This window comes from Lycium barbarum, chromosome 4, assembly GCF_019175385.1.
Source record: "Lycium barbarum isolate Lr01 chromosome 4, ASM1917538v2, whole genome shotgun sequence".
Classification (NCBI taxonomy): domain Eukaryota; kingdom Viridiplantae; phylum Streptophyta; class Magnoliopsida; order Solanales; family Solanaceae; genus Lycium; species Lycium barbarum.
Genome location: NC_083340.1, coordinates 7,763,971 through 7,788,488, shown reverse-complemented (window position 1 = coordinate 7,788,488; position 24,518 = coordinate 7,763,971). Strand labels below are relative to the sequence as shown.

The following is a 24,518-nucleotide window of genomic DNA, read 5'->3' as shown; positions in this document are numbered from 1 at the left end:
CTATTTTTTTTGGTTGTTATGGTAATCTTTTACAATGTTTACCAAAAAAAAAAAAGGATATAATGGAGTCTCATTTTGCCGTTCGTAATAATTATTCTTGGAAGTAAAAAACACTAACTAATTAACATATATAGAAAACCTAAGTGAAAAGAGATTAAAAAGAGAATATTTATTGGAGAGATATTAACACTCTAAATGATTAAAGATACTTAATAAATAATGATATAATAGTCAAAACACATAGTTTCTTAAGGGACATGTAAACAAAACATATGACAATTGGACCAGAGGGAGCAACTATTACTATTAATTTTATATGGTATAACATGTCAAGTTGTCAAAAACAACATATCTAGTGAAATCTTAAGTAGGGTCTGGGTACCTTGTGAAGATAGAGAGGTTGTTTAATTCCGATAGACCCTCTTCTTACAACATGTCAGGGATGTTAGTTTGCCTGTTACCTGTTATTATTTTGTTACGCACTTACATTTACAAAAGAATAGCTCGAAGAACAAACAAGACCGCACTTTTACTAGTATTAGTTTCCATACTGAACAAAAGAATTAATCTTGATGAGATCCAGAGATTAGCGCAGAGTCCAGCATGTTCAAGATCAATGTTCAAATAATTAGAGAGAATATTATAAGTCCCATGTGAAAATAAAGGATGAAATAAATGATCTTTGAGGAAGCAGATAATAGACAACTAATAAATCCACAAAGCAAGTTTGTATTCCAATAATAGTAGTATCTCAAGTTGCATTTGCCAGCTGCTTGTCTCTAGATATTATTCTCCATCCACATGGGCCTCGCTCTCAATTTTCTTCATTAGTTTCAGATATTGAGGTAATAAATGCATAACATATTCAGGATTTCCATCTATAAATAACCCGTCATTTCATCATTCCTCAACAAGAAGCAAACAGCACTTTCACTTAATTAGTCACCATTTTAAATAGTTGAGTGCTAATTAACTTTGAAAAATGGCTAAGTTTGCTGCATCTTCCATTGCCCTTGTTCTCACATTGAACATTCTGTTCTTCACTTTGGTTAGTTCCACTAATGTCCCATGCCCACCACCCCCACACCCCAAGCCTCACCCTAACCCAACCCCCTCCACCCCATCTACCCCATCCACCCCATCATCAAACGGAAAGTGCCCAAAGGACACACTTAAGCTAAAAGTGTGTGCCAATTTGTTAAATGACTTAGTGCACCTTGTTATTGGAAGTAGCCCAGCTAAAACTCCATGTTGCTCTCTAATTCAAGGACTTGCTGACCTTGATGCTGCTGTTTGCCTTTGCACTGCCATTAAAGCCAATGTATTGGGAATTAATTTGAATGTTCCACTTTCCCTCAGCTTGTTGCTCAACAACTGTGGAAAGTATGCTCCCAAGAACTTTCAATGCGCTTAAGCCAATTTCCAATTCATAGAGTATTTAGTTTCTTTCAGTGTGTTTGATGTTTTGTATGCTTATAATAGTTGTTTATTTTCAAGGCAAGTATATTTTTTATTCTAATTGGTTAGAAGACGGGCGAGTTGCCTTCTTTTCGTTGTATCCAAGTTTCCTGAAATAAATGACATCTTTTGGAACTTATATGTAACATGTTTGATGCAAGGACATGGAGTACTACTGATGGGTTAAAGTTTCTTCTTCTATGCATGTTACTACTAGTTTGATCAGACATTCAGGGTGCGTTGGTAGGGAGGATTTTTCAATTTTCTCATATTTAGTTGGTCAAAATATTTTAGAAAACATCTTCTCTAGGAAAATAAGTTCCTAAAAAATTAAGAAGAATATTTAGAAAATGACTTTTCTAATATATATATATAGGATTTTTCAATTTTCTCATATTTGGTTGGTCAAAATATTTTAGAAAACATCTTCTCTAGGAAAACAAGTTCCTAAAAAATTAAGAAGAATATTTAGAAAATGACTTTTCTAATATATATATAGCAAGCTCCATATATAGGTTGTATTCCGAGCTCATTATTTTCTCATTCTCCCCACCCCTTGACTAACCTACCCCAGACACCCCCAACCCCTCACTCCCACCCTACCCTGACCCCTTCCCATAGTGTTTTTCTAGATTCCATGTAAATGCCTTGGAACTATACTCTTTTGTTCAATGCCAAATACAAAAAATAAGTTAGAAAACTAAGTGCCTATAAGAAAACAATTTTCCAGGAAGCACACCCTGAAATCTCCCATAATAGTACTGTTTTCTTCTAAAGGAATCGTGTAAATGGCACGCAAAGTATTTGAATTAATTGGTGATATTTAAATCTCCATATACTGTATAATATAAACACAATCAATTGCCTTGTAGTGATCGGATTTTGTTTTGGAAAAAGCACAAATTAATGGAATCTTTCTCTGAAAATACCTAGGTGAACTATGTATTGTTGATTAATTAACGATGCAAAGATCGTCAGGAAATGAATGGATTGTTCGGTGAAAAAGGCACATACAAACAATTCCACCATGAACGCTCTCTTAAATCCTTCCCTATATATAAGTAAGTGCATTTTTAAACAACGTAACCCTCCATATATCTCAGCACAGAAGTCAAACAAAATAGTCTCAATGGATGAAAATATCACAGTAGCCATCTTTGTTTTGCTCCTTTGTGTTACTACAGCCACAGCAACTCGTATGGGCGTTATCACCGCCACGAATCGCGATGATGATGGAAATCGAGAGGCTTTCAAAACGATAAAAAATCGTCAAAGTAGTAGCAATATTCAAGAGGCTTCGAAAATGATAGAAAGTCGTTATAGAGGTGGCAGTATTCAAGAGGGTTCCAAAATGATAAAAAGTAGTTCTAGTGGTGTTAACAATGCTCATACTACTGCTAAAAATGGATTAAAATCGCCAAATAGCCACTTTTCAGCTCTTTTTGAAAAATAACCACTATCCTGGAGATTCAAAATGGAAAAAGAAACCTATAGGATAATTTTCAAAAATTTCACTCGTAGAATTTGGAATTTCATCAATAGCTATTTTTCAAAGGCATAACTGGAAAGTGGCCAATAAATGTTAGCTCCTACCTAAACTTATGGTGAAGACTTCCTACCCTTGAAAGGCCCAAAGTCTTACCGTACTTTAATTGTGTTTCTAATAAGTCTAAAGCCTTGTACTGGTATATGTTCTATTTCAAGGAGTGTAGTTTAAGATAAATAATGGGTATCTTGTTCTGTTACTTTGTATTATTTCGTTTCTTTATCAAAAGGAAAATGTACACTTTTAGTCATGCACATATTGATATATTAAAAACTTGGTTCTTGTGATTTCGAGCTAAGTAAATGTAACCTGTATTTAATCCAAATTTGTGCTTTTGGTTATGCTCGTGCATGATCCGAATTGTAACCTTTATTTGCAAGAGTCTCCTTTATTTTGTGACCTTTATTTGCAAGAGTTTCCTTTATTTTGTAACCTTTATTTGCACGAGTTAAGTACTTTATAACTATAGCCTTTAATTTTCAACCTCTAGAAAAAAAATCCAGGAAGTACATTACATGTAATTAATTGAATAAACTTATATTTTTTATTTCTAGTTACACATACTTCGGTCCAAGTAAGTAATTACAAAAGTATGCCGATGCTTTTGTCAAATTACAAAACGTAATGAAAAGATTAGAAGTTCTTACACGATTATCAATTTTGGGCCTCTAATAACATTGTTTTGCACGGATTGGCCTTCAAAGGCGCTGGTCTTTAATTTTTAGCCTTCGCTTTAAAAAAGTAACCGAAAATACCCCAAGGTTCTGGGTCCGAAACCCCACTCAGTCAACAAAAAAAAAATCGCAAAGCAAGCCTTTCGCGAAACCTCTGCCTTAAAGCCTAAAATTTTCCCAAAGGCTTATTTGGGCAAAAGTTAGGCCTTAAGGCAGAAGTTTGCCTCAAAGCCTAATTTTGGCCAAAATTTTGCCTTAAGGCTTATTTTTTGCCCGAATAAGCCTAATTTTGCTATGAAACTCCGTCTTACGAATTTATTTATTTTCTATGCCGAGGTTGAATCCAGAACCTCGGGATATTAGGCGAAGGACAAAAATTAATGACCAGCAATTTGAGGAACAAAAATTAAAGACCACCCCCCAATAAGGACAATCATGGAAATTGTCCCTCTAATAAAGCAACTAGAGCTTTCAACAATGTTTTGGACTTGTCTAAAATGAATATTGGGCCTACATTGTTGTAAATAATATTTAATGGTGAATGTTCATGTATCATTCAAGTACTTTGATGATCACCAAAGTAAGTTACCTTTTAGTTAGTGATCACCAAAGTAAGTTATCTTTTAGTTAGTGACCACCAAAGTAAAGTTATCTTTTAGTTAGTGATCACCAAATGTATTACTAAATTAATTTTTCTATAAATAGGATCACTCATGTCCTATTGAAGACAGAAATAAAAGAAATCATATCAATCTTCAAGTCTCTTTCATATATATGTTCTCTTGTATTTTAATGTTATTATTTTATAACACGTTATCAGCACGAGACTCTAACCAAAAGGATAACTATGAATAATATCACGGCTTCTGCGTGAATTATTTGGGCATTAGCCATAATTAATAAGTTAGTTTTTTGTTTCACGTTGACTCCCGTACTACTACTTTGCTGCCAGGTATGTTTTCTTTAAAGCCTTGACAGTGGTATTTATTTCTCAAATCTTGTGGGAGAAAAGAAAAATGAATCAGTATCGGTTCTTGTTCATGCTATTTCTAATATATATATATATATATATATATATATATATATATAAAAGCTAGAAGCCATATTGCTTCACCATGATATATATATATATACTATGCACTACTCGACATAAAATATAGGTCCTTTGCTCACTGCATAGCTTTAATTCGCTAATATGCATATTGATGTTTACACGAAGTTACTGTAAACATGATGACCAAATTGATGATTTCACTAATACAAGAATTTTGGTTGTGGAGGATTACCCTTTTTATATGATGAGATTTAGAAAGAGTTTCTTACTTGTTATGCAATGAAAATATCTTAAAATTGTTTGCGAATGACATTTGCCTTTGAGCATCTGCAGAATTCATCACCTCTAAAGGTAATTCAGGTATGCAATATTTTAAGTTATTTAACTCATGCTTTCACATGATAAGGATGGCCTCACAAGGAGTATATATGGCTATTACAAGTCGTTAGATTTATCGGGTCCATAGGAACCTAAATGGTTCTGGATCATTTATGCCTCAAATTTTATTCCTGAAGAACAATATTGTTAAAAGGGATTATGATGCTAATCTCATATCCCTTAATGGCTAAATGAGAGCTTGCAAGAAATACATGGTCATCCGAAGTGACAATATTTTCTATGCCTCGTTGGGTCTAAACTTATTTATATCTATAACCACCAAAAGTGGTAATATTTTCATAAGTCTGTTGTGGCTACAATTGAAGATATGTATATGAGAAATATTATTTATATCATGTCACAAAATTGCTCCCGAAGAGCAATATGAAAAATTCGAGAGATATTATGACGTGATTTTATGGTCCATAGTTATGCGTAAAATCACAGAGTGGTACTTTATTTTACTCGAGAGTGAGTCTCGGTGCACTTTAGCCTATTATGCTATTGGTTTAGGGTAAGACAGTGGAGTCGAGTGCCATTGCACCAAGAGGGCAAGACATTGAGTTTGAGTCCCGGTGCACTATGATGATAATATAAAAAGTTGGGTTTAAGTCTCATCGCGTTATGGCTTAAAAACGTCTTTATATGAATAAGACATTGGGTTTAAGTCCCAATACACGGTTTTGATGATATGATTATGACTGAGCAAATTAATATGCTTTTGTGAAGCCCATCCCACTGACTTTGCTCCATTCCCTGAAGTGAATGTGGTAGCAGTATATGATAAGTCTGAAAGATGAAAAAATATTTGTTATGGCTATATGAATGAACGTGGGCGTGATAAATAATAATAGTCATCATTATGATAATTATAAAAGGGAAGAACATTATGGGTTCTCAAAATGGTTCTTCAAAAGGTGAAGGTAATTTTTGTCATCAATGTAGTATGAAAAGTCATTGGGAACGCGATTCCTTGCGACCTAATTTGATAAATTATATAAATCCTCCATCAAAAGAAAGGAATACAAAGTGGAGGCACATTTGACCTTTCAAAGTGATGTCGAGGTGGATCATAAGACATGACAATGAGTTTATATCAAATTTATGAAACACATATATAATTATAGTCCATTCCTTGAAGAGAATGCGACTTGTGATAAGCATCGTGGATGTTGGCCCATTCTTGAAAGTGAATGTGGCTAGATATGATAAAAGATATGGATAAATATGTGCTTATGTTGTATATGCTAATACCACAACTCACCTCTAGGGGAGGTTTGAGAGAAATCGTTATTGTGGAATAAGTAGTCTTAGATCATCTTGTCAATTATGATTATTGATAGGAAAAGGTTAAAGAGAAATGAGTCTTGCCTATAATAATTTGATCGGAATGATACAAATTTCTCCTTTAAAGGATATGTTCACCATACGGATGGTGTTATGAAATATGTGGTAGTACACAATTAATTGGGAGCTCTGAAAGAGCCAATTTATTACTACTTTGGAGGAATTAAATTCATTATCAAGAAAGTATTATACTGTAGTAAGTCTCGAAGAAACTTATTGAGTTTCAAAGGTATTCGCCAAAGTGGCCATTCATATTGAGACTATAAATGATGGAAAGATTTAATATCTTTATGTTACTACAGTCATATAGCGGGTAAGAAATATAAATGTGAAATGTTACCCTGCTTCCCTCCTGTTTGTACTACACAAATATGAGCATGATGATGGAATCACATGCGATGGTAAACTAGAAGTTTATTGAAATAAATATCAGTTGGCATGATCGGTTGGCCATTCTGATTCTAATGTGATGCAAAAAAAAAATTGAGAATTCACATTATTATATATTGAAGAAATAAAAGTTTCCTCAAGAATTCTCTTGTGCTACTTTTTCTCATGATAAATTGAAAATTATACCAGCTAAAGATGGGATTGAATCCTTCAATAATTCTGGAACATAAAAAGGTGAATTTGGGCCCGTTCACCTGCCATGTGGACCGTTTTCTATTATATGATTTTAATAGATGCATCTATGTTATGGTCACATGTGCATTTGGTATCAACTTGCAGTTTGGTTTTTTTTGCAAGGTTGTTTGCTCAAATTGTTAAATTAAGAGCATGGTTATTGATAATGCCGGTTTATATCCAAGTTGGTTTAGCAGAAAATACATGCCTCCAATTAGTTGCTAAACAATTGATTATGAGAAAAAATCTCTCAAATAGAGTTTTGGTATGAGATGTATTATTTAATATGTAGCAGCTTATATGCATCAAGCCAACTAGGTTCCCCTATCACAATTGGTTCAAGGTCAGGAACCAAATAATTTCCATCTAAAATGTGAATGTGCGGTATATGATTCAATTGCTCCACCATAACGCACAAAGATGGGTCCCCAAGTAAGGTTGGGGGTAAATGTTAGATTTCCTAACATTAGGGGGAGAGATGATAAGCTGATGGAAAAATAAATTATATATAATGAATTATCACTAGTATGATCCTCGTTTAAAATATAATTCCAGTTAACTGTCAGACGCATTTTCTGACCAAAGTGAAAATCATATTCCAGCTGCAAATGCTCATACTAGAATTAAAATCCTTGAAGGATAGAGTCTATGGCACGCCTGAAGCGTGATAGACCAATCGGTTCCAAAAGTAAATCTCCTTGAAGAAGGAGAGGAGCAAATGATCAAGATGACCATAATAATGAGGCAAGTGCTTTAAAAGAGCACCATGACATAACACTTCATGAAACCTTGGGAAAGGTTCAGGTACCTGAAAATGATGAAAATTGAAGAGATCTCAATAAGTTATGTCGTATGGGAACCGATATCAAATGACCGTCGACGGCATCTTTGATATAATGTAGCGCTCAACATTATAAATGGTAACGAGGATCTTGAATTCAAATCTGTCAAGAAATGTGGACAGATAGATGATTGGCCAAATGAAAATACGCAATTCAAGTATATTTGATTTCACGTGGTAAATATGAAATATTTTGGATCTATAGTCCAAACATTTGAAGATATAATGTCAGTGGGGTATACAGAAACTTTTGAGCGAAAAGTGAAATGAATTATTAATCCGTAAGATACAAAATACGGCTCGTGCCTTGTGGTATAAAGGTTTTTCGAAAAAGTCCTAACATTATTGTACGGAGATCTGTTCTCCTGTAGTGGATGTAATGAGGTTTTATACAGTCTGGCAGTACATGAAAAAAAAAATTGAATGCGTATACTGAAATATTTACATGTCTAGCTAGACAGTGAAGTTTATATGAAAATTCTTAAAGGATTGAAAAGGCCTTAAAGCGATTCCATTGAGTACCCCAATGGCTGTAAGATCGCTTAAAATAAAGAAAGATCAATTTTGAATCTCACGGAAATGGTTAGAAAGTACCATGTCTTAGTGCAATTGATGCACTAATGTATCCTGCTATTACTATCCATGAGATAATGCTTTTATGATATGCAGGAAAGATATAGCCTCACTTTTATTCGTGGAGACATCAGGATGAATCAAATAATGATATGAATTTATTGATTCTAACCAATATTATCAAGATTTGTTGGTTATGAAATGCATGGCATTCATACGATCTCTATAAAGTTAGATCTCAAACAAATTATGTGAGCATGTGAGGATGTTGCCATAATATGACGTTCTACATGACAGTCAATTATACTTATTCATCTGCCAAGATATCAGTAACTTTTAAAGCAAGTCAGGAATGTATCTGGAAGCAAGTCAGGAATGTATCTGGCTGAGATCAATACCTCAGCACATTCTGCAATCATGCGATATTTATTTGGAGATGAAGATTCCAATAATATTATACGAAGCTTGCATAGCTCACTTGAAAGAAGGATATATCAAAGGAGACAGGATAAAGCATTTTGTTAGATTTCCTTTCAGACACAATCTTCAACAGAAGGTGAAATAAATATTCAATAAATTCGCTCGATTGATAATATGGCGAATCTGTCCATTGAAACATTCCAACCTCAACATTTGAGAAGCTGAGATACAAAATTGAAATGCGTCGTCTCCGAGACAGCAAGTGAAGTTTTGATCAGGGGGAGTAAAATACGCGTTGCACTCTTTTTCCCTTAACCAAGGTTTTTGTCCCAATTGGGTTTTCCTGGTAAGGTTTTTAATGAGGCAGCTATCAAAGCGTATTACTAGATATGTGTACTCTTTTTCCTTCACTAGGACTTTTTCCCACAGGGTTTTTACTAGTAAGGTTTTAACGAGGCACATTATCTATTAATGGACATTCAAGAGGGAGTGTTGTAAATAATATTTAATAGTTAATGTCCATGTATCATTCAAGTACTTTGGTGATCACCAAAGTAAGTTACCTTTTAGTTAGTGATCACCAAAGTAAATTATCTTTTAGTTAGTGATCACCAAAGTAAAGTTATCTTTTAGTTAGTGATCACCAAATAAATTACTAAATTAGTTTTTCTATAAATAGGACCGCTCATGTCCTATTGAAGAAATACAGAAGTGAAAGAAATCATATCAATCTTCAAGTCTCTTTCATATATATGTTCTCTTGTATTTTAATGTTATTATTTTATAACAGGCATCAATTTATCCAACACAATCACCATTTATTTGGTCCAAATCATTAACCATTAATGTTCGTAAAAATAGCAATGGGATGGCCAGTTTTTGAGCCACTTTTATTTTGAAATATAATTACAAAGTAATCACTGTTTAACGCATAAATAAAATTTGAATAAAAATACAATAAAATAATATATTTGGAGTTTAAAATTTTTATAAGTGAAACTCCGGTATATAATAGGAAAATTCCTTTATGTAAAACTCCATGCGATAAAATTTCTAACGTTTACATATGAAATTCTGACACACTATGCTGGAATTCAACTTTTATAGATTCAATAGCGATTAGGTCAGCACAATAAAAATGATGCATGCATCACATCCCTGTTATTAGAAGTGTACATGGACCCGGTTGATCCGGGTTATTCAAAGACCAAACTAAATCAAAAGAAGTCAGGTTTTTCAACCTCAGGTTTTCTCGGTTTTTTCGGGTTGCTCGGGTTTTTTTCGGTAAAATCTTCATACAAAACATATAACTTGTACTTCAAATATTTCTTTATTCCTAGTAAGATATGACTATCTAATTAAAATATTTATTTAGAAAATATCACAAAACATGAGATGAGATATGACATTGTACTAAAATATTCAACGAAAAAAATTAATGAAATTGTATAAAATAAAATGATCATAATCTAAAAGTACTAAGTCATGCTACAATAAATACGGCTAATTTATAAGGCATGTAGAAAATGATAATCTTAATCTAAAAGTACTAAATCACGCTAAAATAAGTACGACTAATAAGTATTAATTACATGACCAGATATTAAAAAAAAATTAAGTTATGTATTTTTACTTTCTAAACTAATATAAAACTAAAGAATAGATATCAGTATTATTGTCATTCCAGTGTTAGATATGAATTACTTTTGTTGGCATTAGTATTGATTTGATTTTTGTTGAGTTTTATTTGAGGTACTAATATCATTGAACTATAAAATTTATTGGACCATTCAAATTCTAATTCCAAGCTTGAAATAATATGTTAAAAGACAAAAAACTATGAAAAAGTTAAAGAAACATCTATAAATTACATTATAAATGAATATTTTTATGTATAAAATATGTTTGAAATTTTATAAATGTAATGTAGGGTTGGTTTGATTCGGTTTGACTTTTTTTAGTTAAAACCAAACCAAACCAAACCAATAGTGTTCGGATTTTTCTTTTTAAAACCAAACCAAGTCAAACCAAACCACTAGTCGAGTTTTTTTCTCGGCTTGGTTCGAATTATCGGTTTGGTGTTGTTTGTCGGTTTGATTTGTACACCCCTCCCTGTTATCATTAACTGCAGTGTCAAGTTCGATCTCACGCATACATCCATAAATGATGATGCTAATGATATTCATTTATGCACCCACAAACACATATATATGTTAGAGGCAACGTCAAAAAAAATTATTGAAAAAAATCAAAATATAAGAAGTAAACGTGGTAAGAAGCCAAGTGATATATGAGGCCAAAATTATTTTTATATCATATATCATGCGGTAGAAGTTACTTGAGAGGAATGAGGTTACATTATAATTTATTTTGTAAGATTTCAGCGATTATTGGCACAAATGGCCCTATTTTGGGTGGTCTTTAATTTTTATCCCCCAGCACGGTCAGAATAGTTAGCGTTTTAGCTTCGGCATATGTATCACAACATTTCATAAATATGTCGGACAAGACAAAACTTTCAACATAATTCGAAAAAAGGCATAAGTTTAGATTTCGCTCGGCATAGTTAGCGTTTAGCTCTGCATACTATCATCCTATTCACACAAATTATGCCGGAAAAGACAAAACTTTCAATACTCAATATAATCTGAAAAATACTACACGACTTATGTTGCATAACTTAATTCTTACAGAACTTGTGTCAAGAGAGACAAAAGTTCAGTTTCCAAAAATAAAAATATTACTAAATTTATGTCGAGCGAAACACATCTGAATATTTTCATTAAATAAGCGGCACATACAAAAAATAAAAATCACTAATGTGAACGGCAAATTAAATACCAGTCCGTATGAAAGGCCAAAAAAAGACACTTTCGGGAAAACGAAACCTAAACAACAAACAAAAAGGAACCGGGCCTTTAGGGAAGTACCTGACCCACTTCTAAGGCCTTCTAAACTGACCTACGTGCCACATCTCATGCATGTTCGTTCAAAAAAAAATGGTGTGGGATAAGGAGAAAACCTATATAATATTTCATTTTTGAATTATATAATTTCATAGCCTAAACTAGTAAGTAAAATAATTATTCCAGTACATGAAAATACTAAAATATTATCATGTAGTTATCCCTTCTTTATTTCCTCAACATGCCTCTCCAATATTGCATGACTTCTGGCCCACAATAGACCCACAAAAAGGACGATCTTTATGGGCCCTTACTCATTAGGTTTCTCGTGGCCAGTTGGGCTTCACGTGCTCATAGGCACTTGGCAAAAGAATCCAAAGATCTCAGGGTTTACACTAATAAGAAATTATAAATATAAATTATTGAATTTTGGTAGTTGTGATTAGTGAGGAATCATATGTTTTACATCTGGTATTATAAAATAATAAATCAACGATAAATTTGTCTCAAGAGTGAAGGAATATAATAAAAATGGACTCTGCAGATTCCTTATAATACGTAATATTACATTAAAAATTTTAATTGAAAAGCAAAGTTAACAATTGGAGAAACTAAAAGATAAGATCGGTATAAAATCAAATATTTATAGATATTTAGGAAAAATTTTAGTACTTATATAGGATTGTCCAAAAGGTAACATACTCATAGGTTGCAAGCTTTTCGCCAGTCTCTCTGCCCACATTGAGTGGCATAAAAACAATATCACAATTATGATACTATATATAATCCCGAAATCAAAAACTCAACCAAATGCGAGAAAATTTAATTTTATCAAGGATTATTATCAGGGGATCCACAGTTTCAATTACGGGTTCACACGAATCTAGTAATTTTTGTCCAAATTGTATATATATATATTAAGAAATTTCTTAAATATCTATAAACCCAATCACCATTATATATATTAATATAAAATTAATATAAAAATTTATAAAATTTAAATTTTGAATTCACCATAATTATTAAACGCTTATATTTCTTTGCTCATTGTTCACGCATGCATTCCAACAACATTCAAATAGTAAAAGATTATTATTTATAAGAGAAAAAGACAGTGGCAGTCCATTCATAATCTAATTTGGTCCACGGCAGGTAAGAGAAACCAATATGTCTCACTAGAAATAATTAATTAAAGAAAAAATCCAATTGAAGATAACCACATGTACAATTGGCCGGAGATTGCGGCGGTATATACGACAAAAATATTGCCATATTCTTTTAAAAATATTCAATTATAAAGTACTACTATAAGCTTGTCATATTAGGGGTCATTTGTTACGTGGTATAAGCTGCATTAATTTTGACATTAATTTTGTATCATATTTGATATAATGATAAATTTATATCTTCTACGAAGTATAAATAAAGCACAATTCTAAGAATGAGATATATCACTTTATCTCATTAACGTTGAGATTATTTTATCCCATCTACCAGATGAATAAATTAGTTTCGAAATTATAATTTTCGAATAATTTAATCCGTGTACCAAACGACCCCTTATATTATTGCAATTTACGACAAAAATATTGTTAAACTGACGACTCAATTTCATCAGAGCATAATTGAACAAATCAGTTATCAATAGAACACAATTCAAATCATAGAGAGGATTGAGCCTACAAAGCTCCGAGTTTAAATTAGAGTTGGTGTCAATCTCATGCCTTATCAATTGAAAAAACATACTAGCAATAATTTGTTTACGAATTCTCTGTTGTTCAGGGCTTTTCTTATTGCGGGGCAACCAAGAGCAAGGAACCTCAGGCACTGATGACTTAGGCTCTTGTGATGTGCAAATGAATTCTATTTTTCCTTCTCACACATATATCATAAGAAAGAACGAATATATAATAAGAAAAAGGCATTATTCGCTATAGTCTCGGTGAATATTACGAAGACGTTGATATGATTGAAATTTGAAAAAGAAAATTATATTTGAAGTCGAAGTTGAAAAAAGGTATTGGGCGGTTGAATTTGTGTAACATGAAAACATAGTTTGAAGTTTTGTGAGACAAAATTATAAAAAACTTAGAAATATGCCCTACACCAAATGGAGATTATTATGACGATTTCACTTTATGACTTTTTCCAACAATGACCTACAAGCTACAAAATTTGTTGAGCGGGACCAGTCCTATGGCACTAACAAATAATTATGAAGTATACCCTCCAGATACAAACATCTTTCCAACATGAAGATGAAACCCCACAAGCATCCTATGCCAGGAATAAGTTAGTGATTCGGTTGAGAATGAAATTTCAAGTAAAGTAACAGGTGATTTCTTTCATTTGCTCAAACCTTATTAGATAAAGTATCAAGTACTCAGTAAAATTAATTAAGAGGCGCGCAAGCTGACCCGAAAAATGCGGTTATAAAGAAAAACCACAAAAACAGAGATGAGACTTGAGGAAGCGAGAAAAAATCAAGAACATTCTTTGTTTAAGCTCAATATTAGGTACTAATATTATACAAAAGTGAAAAGAGAGATACAAAAAGAAAGCTCATACAAGCAAGAAGATCATATTATTACAATTTCACATATAGAGACCAGCAAACTAAGCTGCTCTATCTTCATTGCTGCTACAACACAGTATATATAAATTGTTACCACTAGACACAAAGCCCCAAATTCATGCTTATGCAAATTAAAGAAACATAACCTTTACACAGCAAAACTAGCAATCTCACTGAGACTTCAGTCTTCATAAACATCTGAAACCTACCGACCCGATTAATTCGCATTCATTCTAAAGGTAGAAAGTGCTCCCTACCAGGAATTTCTCTGTCACATTAAGGACTAGGGCGGTGTCTATCCGCGAAGCGATTAACCAAAGCAAGTGAATTACTAGTAACTTGTGCAAGATGTAGAATTCTAGCCCTTAAAGCAGCCTTCACATGTCCATTCATACCAGGCCCTGAAAATCCATCAAGACAAGTATTTTCATCAGTAAGTGCAGCACTAACCCAAGTCTGCACATTACTAACATGCCACATAAAGTCTTGTCCACCTGAAAATTGACCAGTATGTCCAAGTTCTGGAATTGATTTGTTTATCTGATCAACACTATCACTCATGTTGTCCAAACAGTCCTTAACAGCTTGCTTTTCTCTTGGCTTTAGACCCCTCACTCTAGTTAACTTAGAAACGAATAGGGTTGTGGATTTTGCTCTGCTTAAACTAACTGATAAAGCAGCATGAGCTAATTGTTTCTCACTTTGTTTGACAGTGTTAGCATAAGCAGAGAGGCATTGGACACATAAAACAGGGTAAAGTGTGGCTTTACATGAAACTTTGATGAATTTTATGGCATCTGGATTTGAGCTCATGGCTGATTTAGCCATGGTGTTGTAAGCAAGAAAACATTGGAAAGACGAGAATACTATTAGCAAGTGAAGAGTATGGTTACCCATGGCTTTTTTCCTTTTTTGGTTTTCTTGGAATGGAACTTGATATGACTTTACTTTTAGTGTAGTGTACTAGAGTATGGTGAAGCTTTATATAGAATTCAAAAGGGTTCTTAGTTATTTTATTCCAAACTAATTAGAATTCGTTTCGGATGGGCCCACTAAAGAGGTAACGTAAAACACGCAGAAATGGGGGGATTCGTTATTTGGACACTGCTATTACACCACGTCTACTGCTTCAAAACAACTTTTTGTATGAACAAAGTTCAAGACTTTTTGGTCTAAACTTCGACCATGAATGCATCAAGTAAAAATGCCTGAATTTTAGATAAAAGTTGTTGAACTTCAACCATATAAAATTTCAGACACCACATGTCTTAAGTTATTTTGAAGTGGGTAGACTTGCAATTTGTTACAACACACTATGGGTATGGCTTAAATGATGGTCACAAAATCGAATCTCTATGCAGTTCGGCCGTAAAACACTCTCTCGATCGGGGCAAACGCAAAGGGTAATTAAGTTATGGCTTGATCGAGACTTAGTAATTTTAACTCAAACCTTTAGTATGAGTTAGAAGAAAAATTCACTAAATAAGTACATAAATTTGAACCCAGTTAATTAAATAAAGTTATATCAAAATCATAAACTCGGATTGGTAAAGTTTAAATCTTGATACATCTCTATCCATCAAAATGAAAATTCAAAATTTGAACACCTCAAATCTCAAAATAAGATAGGAGTCCCGACCATCCCACCGCATCTTCTGATGGCATAAGGATTGCTAGTTACTACTTGCCTAACATGTTTTAGAAAGTTAGCAACAATATTCTAAAGTAAAACGAATGGAAATATCTTCTTCCTTTTGGGTATAATCCACAAGTTTTCACATGTCCCTTTCCCGTTTGCTTTTGCCTATTCTTTTTATGCAACATTCAAGCTTTCCACCTTATATTTCTCACAAATATCTGCCATTTATGCTTTTTTTTTTTTTTTGCAACTTGAAGTTGGAATGTGGTATAAGTTTATGAAATCTTTTTTGCTTTTTACTTTTCTATTTTTGATCGCCTTAAGCTTATCACGAATTAGATAGGTATGAACAAACTTTTAAGGTAACGTAGGAGATGTCTAAACATCAACGTGTGCCTTGTCTACTTGTCAGAGAGAAACTTAAGAAAGTACCTAGTGTGAGATTAGTCTTACAGCACAGAAGGATAAGTATCACTGTACCAGAGTCTAGTAAAATAATCAATTATGAAATTAATCTTTTATTAGGCAATTAATACAAGAGGTTTACAGAGAATCTTTGACCAACATGTGACTAGAAAGCATTGTTTAGGAAAAAATAGAAGAGCTAGCTGATTATTTCCTTGATGGTTCTCGATTGTTCTAAAATTAGAACAAAAAAGACAAGATTGAATACATTTTTGTAATTTTGGTCTGCGCCTCGTGTCTCCAAATGTACCAGTTGTCGAAAACAGTAGTAACTCTGTTATTGTTATTCATGTGGAAGGTCACCTACTAACCAGTATTTTATGGTTGCACAGGCAATAATATACGAGAAGGAATCCGTACATATTTTCACAAGGATCTGTAGTACTCGAACATAAGCGCTGGCAGCCAGCAATGATATAATTGATAGAAAGAAAAAAGAAACAATTTATGAACCTTCAATATTATAAACTTCATGAATAAACAGTATGTGATGTTTTGGTAAGTATTATGATCATGCGATGAACACTTAAAGAGTACTAAGTACTACCCAGCTAGGAACAAAAAGAAGCACATGATAATACATTGAGTGTGGGTAAATTTTTATCATAACCAAATTGTAGTAGACAAAATAGGCACAAAATAAGCATTTAGAGATTATTGAGGGTTGTGATGAGATGAATTAGATCTCTCCACCCTTAACCAGAGGTCCCAAATTCGAGTCTTAAAAATGAAAAAAAACGTCGAATAGAGAGTGTTACCCCTTTATGGGCCCTACGAGGCACGAATTTAGACTAATCAAGCCAATAGGTTTCGGATACTGAATGGGTATACCACAAAAAAAAAAAAAAAAGGAGCATCTAGAGTACCTATTTCAACTTTTATGCTGCATTGGGTAATTTGCACCTCAATTTATGAAGCCATGAAATGACTGTTAAATGTTCACTTTATAACAGACCTTAGGCTTTGCCTACAACTGAAAACCATAATATATAGCAAACTATACAATATATATATATATATATATAGTTTGCTATATTTGAAGGGGAGTCATGACGTAACTGGTAAAGCGCTGCCATGTGACCAGGAGGTCACGGGTTCGAGCCGTGGAAATAGCCTCTTGCAGAAATGCAAGGTAAGACTGCGTACAGTAGACCCTTGTGGTCCGACTCTTCCCCGGACCCCGCGCATTGCGGGAGCTTAATGCACCAGGCTGCCCCTTTTTATAGTTTGCTATATTTTACCCTTTCTGAATACTGATTGAGTTAGCTTATGTTGTTATGGTTGGATGAAGAGATAGATCCAGCTTTGGGAACATCACTAACTCAGAGTATAGGTGATAGTTGCAAGAAAAGGACAAAAGTCCAGAGATCAGCCCCATTAGTTTTCTTGCTCAGTCTTTCACTGAGGGTTCTCACTCCTCTCAATAAAATATCCATTTATTTCACAGGTTAGAATACAGTAAACCTAACACTTCTACTCAATTTACATCAGAAATTGCAGTCTAAAGGAGATTGCATTCTAGTAGCAAAAAAAAAAAAGGGCTGTTTGAGTGCACGAAGCATCCACGGTTCACGTAGGGTTCAGGGAAGGGTGACACCCCAAGGGATGTGATGTGGCAGCCTACCCTGATGCACGCATCGCTCCAATTAAACTTTAATGACTTTCCAGGCGTTCAAAATATAATTTAATTGTCACTTCCAGTAAAACAGGGTTTCACACTTTCCAACACACAAGGAAGAAGAGCATGGATTTTCACTTGAATGGTTACTCATTCTTTCCACTGTGGTTTTCACAAATGATGGGGATACTTTCTTCTTATTATTACAAGGGATTCATTCTAAGTATTCCTACAAAATTTTGTAGTATACTACATTACTAGAATATAAACAAACCAGAAATTCTCACCATTTCTCTGTATAAAATTGAGAAAAGCATTTGAATAGTTTTAGATGAAACCTATACCGTTAGGTACTTCAGAACAAGTCCCCTCAGCTTTTCCATGTATTCAGCTGCTTGTTTCTGCACTCACAAAGGAAGATAAGTTCAAAGTTAGACAGTCATATTTAAAGCTTCCGCTTATTACAAAATGATACATTCACAAATTTACGATGACGGTGTTGATATGTAGCCATTGGCAAACTTTTAACAAATCCATTTGTATCCTTGAAAAGGAACACATATCTTTAGAGATAAAAGTGTATCCAAGTGAATGTCAACCTCTATTGAGAAAATAACAAGCTTGAACATCTTGGGAAGTGGGGGATGTTACTGCATAATCTTATTTTATCATCTACCAAGTTTTTGAAGAAATTTCACTGAGTATCTGAAAAATTATTGAACCACTTCATGACAGGGCAGTTAGATATTACGGACACTATGCGCGTCTGTGTATTTTAGCATCTTTGAATTGTTCATTTCATATGAACAACTTAGGGGGAGCAAGATTCATTATTTAGCAAGTAAGCAGTATACACAACCTCGGCCCTATATGATAGACTTCATCATCCCAAAGAAAAACTTCTTCCTTAAATAATGCTCAACCCATTAGAACAAGAACATCATACTCAACTAGTACAAAAGCGGATGCACACAAAAGCATAAAGCTACTTATTATGTCAATTTAAACTATGGATGTTTCTTTTTCATCCTATTAGTGACGATGAGCAGATTCAAGAAAGAATAATAGCCAAATATGAAAATAACATAACTAGTTATGTTTGAACTTAAATATACATTTTCGCTTGAGTTACGTGGAGTGCAATTGGAAAAAACAGACATAATTTTCTACTAGTATATCTGTGTAACTTGTAAATGAAGGAAATTTCACCAGAAATCTTCCCATAAGATATCGTGGAGAAGCTATCAGACCCCAGAAAAAAGTTGAGTGATGGAAAACCGATCAACTTTATCATAATTAGTTTGAACAAAGACGAACTAACAAGGAAATGATAGGAACTTCTACATATAACTCATAGATTCCATTGCCTCTGTATCAAAAAAATATTGACAATTGATTAGCTAGTTACTTCACTTCAAAAGGTCCTTAAACTACTCAGGAATATTGTAAGCTCACAACGTCAATTCACTTGCCACTAAATGATATGAGGAACATTTAGAAGCTGTTGCCTTACCATTTCTTCCTAACCAATTCTCAATCCAGACAATGTGTGTTTCAAGCATATTGTTTTCTTTGGATTGATGATATTACCATTAGGAGAAAGCACAGCATAACCCTGACGTACACTAAAATTTTAATAAATTGCGTGGATATATATGTCAGTTATCGATGCCCAATTTCAAAAGGTACCACTTTTTCCTTTTCAAATCACATTTTTCTACTTAAGTTTCAGTTATTGAATGTGCTGTTGCGCCAGTGTGTTCACAAATATGCATCATCACTCCCACAGAACTTCTATCTGCATTGTATGGAATTTGCTTGTCTCACCTGGTTAACACTATGTGCAGTTGCAATGTTTTCATCAAGAAGAGTCAACAAGGGTCTGTTCAGCTCATTCCTCTCAACCAAATCCAATAGCTGCTCGAGAAAATGGAACAATCCAAATTCAGCAACAAACTTAAGAAAATATACAAACCACACACAAACACGCACATAAAAGCAGAATTTAAAGACTATCACATACAGTAGCCTTGACATCCTTTGACGTCAAAATCTCGGTTAAGTTCTTCTTTGTTGCTACAAGATCTGCTTGCAATTTATCATATGCTTCTGTAAGAAAAAGAAAAATAGTAAAGCAGAATGTCAGATACAGATGATGAAGAATCCAGATACCCATACTCATGAAATCTCTAACAAAAGAGCAAATAGTCGATTTATCAGACCTGTTGCTTCCAGCAAGGCCTTTTGCAGTGCTTCCAGTTCAACTAATCTGTCTTCCACTTCCTGCGAAAAAATCATGGTAAGTATCATTTCATTGACATATATGTCTCACATTAAATCAAGAAAATTGTCAGTAAATACCTGAGTTTTGTTTACAGAAAAGCGCAGCTTTCCAAGTTCGACTTGCAGATGGTCAAAAAATTCTTTGTTCAATCTGTAAACGAAGACATGTTAGAAAATTTCAAGTAAAGAAGAAAAAACTATAGCAGGGACAGCCAAGAAATCCATGCAATTTGATGTTATAAAGGTCCTGTCCCAGTTCCTCTGGGACATGTTAGCAAACTTTAAAGTAGGTCAAGTACCAATACTTTCTCAATTTTTTGATAACAACATAAAGGTCAAGAAAATGGACGATAATAAAGAAATGCTCCTCCTCTATCTTAAGAGGCAACAGTTTGATCTTTATACAAAGTCTATAATTTTATAGGTTTCTTTTTCTTCACAAGTTAACAAAAACAGACTCGAAATCATGTGCATTTTCATGATCACAGAATTATCAAAAGCAAAAGGCGGCAACTTTAAATACTCAACTGTCGAATAACCTAACAGAGCTGAAGCTGAAACTAATGCAGCAAAGATTCAAACAACTTATAGCATTTTCCGGCTTTGCCACAAGAGAAGTAAATGTTACCACCTGAGCTGTGATACTGGAGAGCGGATAACTCACCGTGGTCTCATTCTTGCAATCTCAAACTCAATCTCTCGGGCTTCAGTGTCAAGAAAAAACTCCACAAGCCCTTCCACTGTATCCGGAATCACTCGTGACTGATCAGGACAAAAAGAACACATAAGACAAAGATATGCATAAAATTTGTATCCATAACAAAATAGAAAAGATTTAAAGTATGTCTTACTAACTACTCCACAAATCGTTGCAGACCTAATATAAACAAATAAAATCAGCTTAATATGAAGTGGTCACTTCAATTTTAACATGGTATCAAGTACTTCTTAGATTCAACTCGCTATCAACAAAAACATTTCCTCATACTTGACACAAGAAAAAGAACTATATCTTGTTTGACCGAGCTTCAGAGAAGCCAAAAGTGTTTTTTTTTTTTTTTTTCAAAACTAAAAAAAATACTCATGAAGTATTTGACAAGCTTCTAAAAAAATAGTGGTTTTGAGTAGTAGCAAAAACTATTTTTAAAAGCCGATAAAATAGTTTTTCTTCAAAAGAAATTTTGAAACCTTCAAATACAAATTACATGTCTAATATTGGCTAAAGTTTTTTCACATTGACTAGACAAACACAAACTGTTACTACTTTTTCAAAAAAAAAAAACATAAAATTTTGAAAGTTTGCTATTAGTCCCCACGAGGGGCGTGAATATAAATAAAGTAATTAACAATGCTCCCTCTTATGAGCTTAAATTGTTAGATAATATGGTAACATCCACTCAATTCAACGTGAAATTACCTCACGAAGAACTCTGCGACGCTCTTTTTCTTCACGGACTTGCCGTTCAAATTCTTCTCTAGCCGCAGCGTCATTCTCAAGGCGTCTCGTGAACTCCAGTCGGGCTATATGACCCGTTTGGGGTGGACCCAATAAGCCATCAGGGTCCTGTATAATTCATAAATCAAACTCACCAATTTATCATGCACTTACCAACTTACTACTACTCCCTCAGCCCATTTTTACTTGGCACAGGAATCATAAATAGAATGACAATTTTTACTATATCGCCCCTAATTATTATTAAGTCAATCAAGCATGCTTTAGATGTTGTGCAACCACTATAATTTCTTAAAGTTTTCAACCCAATAATTAATAGTAAGGGTAAAATTCATCTCTTGATTTTCCAAATTGGACAAGTGAAAATGTACAATTATTTTAGTATACAGGACAAGTAAAAATAGACTGAGAAACATGGGAGTGAGGGAAACTAAAAGAGGAGATATATAGATACCCATTCAAGTCTACCAGCACAACGAATTGGGTTTACGTAAGTCTTGGGTTTAACGAATTTGGGCCTGTTGAATTGAGCTCCAATGGGGGAACTAGCAAAGCTAATGCTGAATATTGAGGCCATTATTGGCCGTTATTGATGAGAGCTTTCAAATGTCTGGTTGTTAGAGTTTAGTTAGTTTCCTGGTGCTTTATCCGTTAGAAATACGCACCAAAAAAGAAACTCTTATCTAGAGAAGTAAGAAAAATGGTCCCTGATGTTTGGGAATAGGTTTAAAGTGGTCTCTCAAATATATTACTAAGCAATTTTGATCCTTTAAATTGTCAAAAGTGAGCACTTTTAGTTCTGTTAGATGTTTTAACAAATTCTGTCTGTGTACATTACAAGGGAATAGTGGAGAATAAACTTAACCAAAAATATTAGGAAAGTTCCTTCAAATTATAGAAATGAAAGACAAGAAATTGCACTAGACACGAGCAGAAGTTGCATCTCAAAAATTACATCAAACTCTTGACAATAGATCAAAAATAGAATCGCCTGTGAGTTCCCACAATTTTTTTTTTTTTTTTTGTGTGGTTCCAATCAAATCTAATAGACATAAATTTGTTAAATAATTGATGGAAACTAAAATTAAAAGTGCTCGCTTTCAACAAACTTAAAGGTCCAAAACTACTCAGAAATATATTTGAAGGACTATTTTGAACATATCCTCAAACATAAGAGGCTATTTTTTGTTATTTTCTTGTCTTATCTACAGTTTGTTTTTATAATACTCGCCTTGTAGAATTTTGTTTGACATTATTTCTTTGTTAGTTCGTTAAAATAACTGATGCATTTTATGATTGATAAGTTTTTATAGTCGTATAATTATTAAAATATATCGATATATTTTAAATTACAAATTTTAAAAATTTAACAATCAAATATTTATTATGATAAGAAATATTTAAGACTATAAATTATAAAATTTTATTTCTTTATTAAATTTTATGTCAAGTCAAATTATATCAAATAAAGTAAAACAGATGGAGTATATGGCTCAATCTACTTGAGCTTGCTACAATTACATAACTATAGCTGCAAATGCAAAATTTTACTAGCATGAATCATGTAACCATATATCAAAAATGAATTTCAGACTTTAATTCATTTATCAATCAGTTTAGAATTGATGTACGTGTCTGCCCTCCAATTTCTCTTTGCCCCGATTTATGGCCCAACTTTTGATTCATAAAAGTCCTGATAATTGCATCTTCCTGTTAAGGCCCCAATAGATTTAGGAATTTTTACTCATTTTAGCTTCTTTTAAGACCTAATTATTAATATTAACTACCCTTTTATTTAATTATATTTAGTAGCTAATTAACTTTTCTAAATTACAAATGGTAGCTATATAAAAAATACATACTCAAACACATATATCTTTCTTTTTTCCCAATCACTACCCATTTCAGATTTTTTATTTCTCAAAACCCTAAAAAATCTCTCTTCCCTTCTCTCAACCACCACACCATGGCCGCGCCTCTCTCTCTTCTCCCTCTCTCTCTCCGCCGCCCCTCTCTCTCTTCTCCCTCTCCCTCTGTGCTCACCCCTCTCTCTCTCTCTTTTCACTCTATCCGGTGAGACGATGGCACAAATCTGGCTGTTTGTATTGTTGGTGGTGGCGTCAATGGCACTGGTTTTGAGATAGCGACGGAGAAGGTGACATGGAGGTGGAGAGATTAGGGTTTTACTGGTGGTGGAAAGATTACGGGTTTTTTGGTGGTGGTGGTGTCTCAGATTAGGATTTTGATGGTGGTGGAGAGATTAGGGTTTTTGGCGGTGATAGTGTCTCAAATCTGGCCGTGTGTATTTGTTTGCTAAATACAAATACATTCAAAAATCTACATCTCACAAATACACTATGTTTGAATGTATTTGTCTTTGCATTTTTTGAGTGTATTTTGTTAATAGCCAAACACACTGTTTTTGAATGTATTTGTCATGCATTTGAATTTTTCTCTTGTATCTGAATGTATTTGTTGAAATCCATTCACATACACGAAAATTTGAATATATTTGGCTTCATATGTAGTTGGAATGTACACAATGTATTTGAAATACATAAAAAAAAACCACTGAAATACATAAAAAAAAAAAAAACAGTAAATACATAAAAAAAAAAAATCACTGAAATACCTTTAAAAAAAAAAAGACACGAAAATACA

The 24,518-nt window shown here is 33.5% G+C and overlaps 3 protein-coding genes across 3 annotated transcripts; 1 reads left to right on the top strand and 2 right to left on the bottom strand.

Annotated features, from left to right (window-relative positions):
- The first annotated feature begins 896 nt into the window (after positions 1–896).
- On the top strand, positions 897–1,599 carry LOC132638135 (14 kDa proline-rich protein DC2.15-like). Its single transcript, XM_060355112.1, has one exon. The coding sequence runs from the start codon at positions 983–985 to the stop codon at positions 1,412–1,414; it is 432 nt and encodes a 143-aa protein (XP_060211095.1). The 5' UTR covers positions 897–982; the 3' UTR covers positions 1,415–1,599.
- A 12,692-nt stretch (positions 1,600–14,291) lies between these two features.
- On the bottom strand, positions 14,292–15,369 carry LOC132635063 (pectinesterase inhibitor 9-like). Its single transcript, XM_060351280.1, has one exon. It carries the CDS (start codon positions 15,291–15,293, stop codon positions 14,673–14,675), a length of 621 nt encoding a protein of 206 aa, XP_060207263.1. The 5' UTR covers positions 15,294–15,369; the 3' UTR covers positions 14,292–14,672.
- Positions 15,370–18,249: 2,880 nt separating this feature from the next.
- LOC132635062 (uncharacterized) lies at positions 18,250–22,508 on the bottom strand. Its single transcript, XM_060351279.1, has 8 exons — positions 22,312–22,508; positions 21,819–21,965; positions 21,066–21,163; positions 20,480–20,552; positions 20,341–20,401; positions 20,142–20,227; positions 19,946–20,035; positions 18,250–18,519 (listed from the first exon to the last, which is right to left on the bottom strand). The coding sequence occupies exons 1-8, from the start codon at positions 22,432–22,434 to the stop codon at positions 18,457–18,459; spliced, it is 741 nt and encodes a 246-aa protein (XP_060207262.1). The 5' UTR covers positions 22,435–22,508; the 3' UTR covers positions 18,250–18,456.
- Between the last annotated feature and the right edge of the window lie 2,010 nt (positions 22,509–24,518).

Bases quoted from the DNA above. Each gene is read 5' to 3' on its own strand.
- LOC132638135 (XM_060355112.1), top strand. From the start codon at position 983: ATGGCTAAGTTTGCTGCATCTTCCATTGCCCTTGTTCTCACATTGAAC.
- LOC132635063 (XM_060351280.1), bottom strand. From the start codon at position 15,293: ATGGGTAACCATACTCTTCACTTGCTAATAGTATTCTCGTCTTTCCAA.
- LOC132635062 (XM_060351279.1), bottom strand. From the start codon at position 22,434: ATGGCCTCAATATTCAGCATTAGCTTTGCTAGTTCCCCCATTGGAGCT. The intron at 20,402-20,479 runs GTATTTACTGAC...ATTTTTTCGCAG, and splicing joins TTTCTGTAAACAAAACTCAG to GAAGTGGAAGACAGATTAGT. The intron at 20,228-20,340 runs GTCTGATAAATC...TTTTTCTTACAG, and splicing joins GGCCTTGCTGGAAGCAACAG to AAGCATATGATAAATTGCAA.